Here is a 5,975-nt window from a genome sequence, read left to right as displayed (position 1 = left end):
ACTCTTTCTTTTAACTTACCTTCGGATGTTTAGTCATGTTTATTTTGTGCTGAAGCTGGTATTAATGTGGAGGAGATGATCAGTTCACATGTGCTATGCGCTGCCGCGTCTGTTGATCTGAGGCACTACAGCGATCTGTCACTCCACATTAAACAGCGCCAAAACGGCATTTATTGTTTGAATACTGCAATACAATGGACAGAATTTTAAATCTGAGACTTTGTTTCATATTAAAAGTACCAAAGCACAATGCTTATTGCTATATATTGGATGGGACGTTCCGTTAAAGGCAACATTCCGTCCAATCACTGAACACAGGCTAGACTAATCGATTCTCGGGATTTAAGAATCGATATCGTTCCGTAAAAATGAGAATCGATTAATATCGAGATATCGATTTTTTTACCCAGCCCTACAAAAACAGTTATAGACAAAAACAGTTACTGAGGGGGGGGATTAAAACAAGAAATTTCTTGACTTGTAGTCATTTTAATGCTTGTTTTGTCTTATTTTGAGGCCCTCTGGTGGAGAAGTGCTGTTTTAGAGAGAGAGTCTGGCTCACCTCTTTGTGACAGTCTTTATGGGCCTCCAGGGTTTTCATGATGGTGAGTTCTGCGTAGTTCTTGAAGCGCGCCGGTTGGCTGCGCATGATCTCCTTCAGGACACGCAGCGCCAGTGCTCGGATAGTGTGCTGCGGACACAACCATCATCACGTTCTTTAGCTGCATCTGTGCTGTTAGATTTCTGACTATTAGCATAATTTCTATGTGAGTGTGCGATGAAGTCGAGTGCGTCTCTCACGTCTCTGTCTCCCAGCGTCTCCAGCAGCAGCAGCAGCATGGTTTTGAAATGCTCCTCCCACACAGCCAGACTGTCGTCACGCGTGACCTTCAGCAGCTCCAGCAGACCGACCCGCCTCTCCTCCACACGCTCGCTGTGATTGGACAGCTCCTTCAGCAGCTCACCAAACATCTCCAGGTGCTGCCTGGGTCCTGACCAATCAGAGACAGCAACATTCTGAACATTTATGCATCTGTATCAATCACTGAAGCATAATGGAATCATTAAATTCAGCAAAGGCTTTTACTATTTAGCTTTTAGCATCAGCTTTTACAGCAGCCTTATACTTTAACAAATCATTAAAAAAAAAGTATTTATAGAAAATCGTCAATAATACGTTTTAAAGCCTGAACTAAATCTGAACTGTTTTGAAATGTTCATACATTATCATTGGCAGGGTTTTTAACCCTGACGCTAAACTAAAACTAAAACCATTAAAATAATAATAATAATAATAAAATAAAGTTGTTGTTTTTTTTGTTTTTTGTTTTTTAATTAAAATTATTTTATTTCAGCTTTCGACATTTCTCATTTTTGTTTAGTTTAACTTGAAGTACTAAAATAACTGACACTAAATAAATAATAAATACTATATAGGCATTAAAAAAAAACGACAAAAACACAGCAAAATGACTAAGAATGAAAACAGAAAATAATGAATACATAAAATAAATTAAACCTACATAGTAATATTTAAAACACAAAAACTAATAAAATAACATGACAAAAATACTAAACTTTAAACTAAAATGAAAACAGAAAATACTAAATAAATAAATGGATTAATTAAACCTAAATACCAATATTTAAAACAGAAAAACTAATAAAAACACTACAACAAAATTAATAAAAAATTAAAATGCAAACACAAAATAATAAATAAATAAAAACTTAAATAGTAATATAAAAAATAAAAAAATAATAATAAATATAACATGACAAAAATGCTAAACTTTAAACTAAAATGAAAACAGAAAATAATAAATAAATATAACCTAAATAGTAATATTTAAAACAAAAATACTCATAAAAACAGCACAACAAAATTAATAAAAATACTAAACTAAAATTAAAATTCAAACAAAAAATAATACATAAATATAACCTAAATAGTAATATTTAAAACACAAAATTACTACAAATTAAACAAAAATTAAAAAAAGAAAATGTACTTCAAAATATTAACAAACTCTATAATAGTATATCAGTGATGCTAAAATAACACTTATCTACGGAGATGTTTATTTACAGAAGTTGACTTTTGCTCTTTTCAAACAGTTTAAAACCTCCTCATACCTGCAGAAAAACCTTTCGAATGCATGATTTTGTTTTCTCCGCAGTCCTGTGGATGATCTGAAAGAGAAACCCAAAGACGCTGGCCTGTTTCTGTGAACTTGATAAAGTGATTCTTCCGTTGATGTGTTTATTCATTTACCGTCTCGGATGTGCTCCACGTCGTCAAACACGGCGAGAGCTCCTTTCTCGTAGGCGCTGATGGAGTCGCTGTAGTTGTATGGGTTGTATTCGCGAGCCCACGATCGAGGGGACGGTGTGTTTAATAATGACGTCTTGTTGTCCAGCGCTGTCCGGCCTCCCTCCATCACACCAGCGGACAGACGAGGATCCACACCGGTCTGAAAGAGAAACCTGCTAATTTAGCTTCAACCTGGTGAAAATAACATCTATTCATCAGAAAAAGTAATACACTCCATTGCAACATCATTCATATCCATTCTGGTTATATAAAGGCTGATTTATACTTCTGCGTCAACTGACGCATAGCCTACGGCATAAAGGCTACGGCGTGGGTCCGACGCAGAAGTATAAATCAGCCTTTAGATTTTTGGAGAGGTGCACGTCAGGCTACGGCATATGGGTGTGCGTCTATGCGTAAGCTACGGCGTAGGTTCAACGCAGAAGTATAAATCAGCCTTAAGATTAATCAGTTTGAGGGCAGAAAGTCAGCAGGGCTGCATTTATTTGATCAAAAATACAGTAAAAATTGTGAAATATTATTACAAATTAAATTAACTGTTTTCTATGTGAATATCTGTTTAAATGTAATTTATTCCTGTGATGCGCAGCATTTTATTTTTTCAGGATTCACAGATGAATAGAAAGTTCAAAAGAACAGCATTTATTTGAAACCGAAATCTTTTATTACATTGTAAACGTCTTTACTGTCACTTGTGATCAATGTGATGCACCCATGCTGAATAAAAGTGTTAAGTTTTGAAAAAAGAATATTAATCTTAATGAATAATCTAATATAAATATACATTAATCTTACTTGAGCGCATTAGTATCAGTGGTTCGCTGATTTTGATAGCTTATTGTATTTACTTGGCGTTTTTTTTATCATTAAAATTTGGCTGGGTGGTTAATAACACACTGTGGTGTGACAAACTCAGAACACATATTTAATATTGCTTTACATGGACTTTAATGTTTAGTATTTTGAGGCCTCAATCTTCTATTTCATATAGAAGAAGGTCTGCATATTTTTCATGCAGACCTTCTTGATCTTTGGTCAGTTTAGGTCAAGTATTCTCACGCTGGATCAGCATCTTGAAGACAGTCTTGCAGGTGGAGGTACTCACCGTATCTTCCCTCTTGCCGTCATGTTTGATGGGCTCTAGCATGTCTTCCTGACTGCGGAAACTGAAGCTCTGGATGTCTTCGGTTACACCTCTCAATGAGCTGAAGATCTCCTCTGAGTTCATGTTCTCAGTGTCGCACTCCAGACACACACACACACACACACACGGAGTGAGGCCTGACTCCATATGCATTGACTTTAACACACAACACAAGGCAGACAGACAACACACAGATGTGATGAATGCGTTTACAGCTCAGCTGCAAAGTCAAAGTGACACATCTTAAACATTTCATACAGACCGATTAACGCACAACAAACATCTGCATTTGCCATGAAGCAAAAAGTGGCGGGAACAAAAGAAATCAGATGGATGAGAGAAAGAAGGACGTCACAAAAGTAATAGAAATGTGGGACACAGACTCTCAAGCTGGGACAAATATAAAGAGAGTGCAGTTTGACCAAAATATAAGGTTTGCACATTTGCTAAACTTTTTAGGATTTTTAAAACTCTCTCCAGGCAATAACACTACAGGTGAACAGTGTAAAAAAAAAGAAGATTATTCACAGTACATTAAGACAGTTGTGCGTTACAAATTTTCTGAAATGTTTAAATATGGAAATAATGCATTATCTAATTAAATTTATACTAATTTGCATACATTTCCAGAACATTGGATAAAGCCAGGTTCATTTTTTTATTTATTTTGTTGACATATTAAAGATTTTTACAGAGGAGATTTTGGATTTCTCTTTTTATCACTCCATAAATCAGAAAATACTGTCAATAAACAGAAAAAAAAGATATTTTCACCAAATTTTTGTTATGAATAAAATGTTGTATAAAACCAGGTGAATGACATATTAACAAACCCCTCAGTAAAAACCTTCAGAATATAGAGAAGAATAAAACTCTTAAGTTTGGTGTATGTAAGTGCTGCTGAGATGGAGAAAAAACTCACAGCCTTTAAACATATGCATTTTCACCATGTTTTTAGGAAGAACATGTTCTAGAAATAAGTCTGAATGATATATGAACAAACCTCTCAGTAAAAACCTTCAGAATATAGATAGGAATAAAACTGTACATTTTGGAGTATGTAAGTGCAGCTGAAGTGACTGATAAAACTTTTTAAAGACATGTATTGTAATTGAAATCTACAGATTCAAATATATAAAAATGCAATAATAAACTCAGGTGAATGACACATGAACAAACCCCTCATTAAAAACCTTCAGAATGTAAACAGGAATAAAACTGTAAATTCTGGTGTATGTAAGTGCTGCTGAAGTGCAGGAGAAAACTATTTAAGATATGTATTGCAGCTGAAATCTACAGACGCAAATACAAATTTAATAAAATTAGCACTTAAATGTGCATTTTGGATTTTTTTCTTTCCTCTAGTTTGAAATAAGACATGTTATAGAAGAAAAATAGCAAAATTCACCAGTGCAGGAAAAACTTTTTTTGCCTGTAGTGTTTTGCCTTAAAAGGAACATTCCTGGTCCATTTAAACCCAAAACAGTCCTTTAAATGTCACGCATTGACTTTGATTTATTAGACTACCAATGAAAAAAAAAAAACAATTGTGGAGAATATTCCTGCTCTTATGCGTTAGCATTAGGGATGCGCAATATTGGATTTTTGCCGATATCCGATATGCCGATATTTTTCAACTCTTTTTGGCCGATAGTCGATGCCGATACTGATATACTTCCTTTTGTTTGGAAACAACACCAAGTCTCTCCTGTGTGGAAATTATAAGCAAATTATTTTTAATTTGGTAAGTTTTCAACAAGAACTTATTTGTTAGAATTAAATAAACAACAATGAAGTTATTTTATAATGACAGTACATTGAAGCTTTGAAAATAACTATAAATAAACTATATATCAATCGCTGCATTTTTTTTCAGAAAGATGCAGTAGTAACCTTAACATTTTATTTTAAGATTTAACATTTGTAGATAATCTAAAGCAAAAGAGTTGTAAAAATTCTGAAAATATTTTAGAGCTCATAATTTGTTTTAAAAAATATATAACATATTACACATTAATGAATAAATCAGTATAGGCTATATAAAATTAAGTGTCATGTTTGTGATTTTTTTTTTATTCATGTAAGCTATAGCTTGTGACCTTTAAATCAAAACATATTCATGATTTTATGACATCAATTACTGCTTTATTTAATCAGAAACAGTCTAAATGTTATTTGTGTATTTTACTTTCATTTTATTAAAAGCAGGCCAACAGCGCCCCCTACGGAATTAAAACTCCTATTCGAACGGGCGTTAGGACCCGGGGGAGGCTGCCACAGCTCATGCTATTACTGTTTACTCTATCATACACCGAACTCATTCTGTGCGTGCATTCTCAGTTTAAATGCATCATTCCAAAGCAGTGAATCTAATCATCATTCAGGCAAAACTTTGCTTCAAAAATGAGTCACACTGCTGACATGCAGGGCCGCTGCTGGCCAAATGGGTGCCCTAAGCAGAATAGTATTGTTGTGCCCCCTCCCCAAAATATTATG

General features: G+C 34.3%; 1 protein-coding gene across 1 annotated transcript in view; it reads right to left on the bottom strand.

The window, feature by feature from the left end:
* LOC107702518 (CLIP-associating protein 1-like) overlaps positions 1-5,975 on the bottom strand; it is a 71,333-nt gene that overhangs the window by 3,702 nt on the left and 61,656 nt on the right. The window contains exons 36-41 of the mRNA XM_016504896.1: positions 3,863-3,869; positions 3,441-3,635; positions 2,276-2,474; positions 2,137-2,193; positions 802-992; positions 563-691 (exon numbers count right to left, since the gene is read on the bottom strand). Of these exons, the coding sequence (XP_016360382.1) occupies positions 563-691; positions 802-992; positions 2,137-2,193; positions 2,276-2,474; positions 3,441-3,635; positions 3,863-3,869 (778 nt within the window). The remainder of the gene's footprint in view (positions 1-562; positions 692-801; positions 993-2,136; positions 2,194-2,275; positions 2,475-3,440; positions 3,636-3,862; positions 3,870-5,975) is intronic.

The sequence above is a fragment of the Sinocyclocheilus anshuiensis genome, unplaced genomic scaffold, assembly GCF_001515605.1.
Source record: "Sinocyclocheilus anshuiensis isolate Anshui unplaced genomic scaffold, SAMN03320099.WGS_v1.1 scaffold21, whole genome shotgun sequence".
Classification (NCBI taxonomy): Eukaryota; Metazoa; Chordata; class Actinopteri; order Cypriniformes; family Cyprinidae; genus Sinocyclocheilus; species Sinocyclocheilus anshuiensis.
This window is presented reverse-complemented; position numbering and strand designations above follow the sequence as displayed.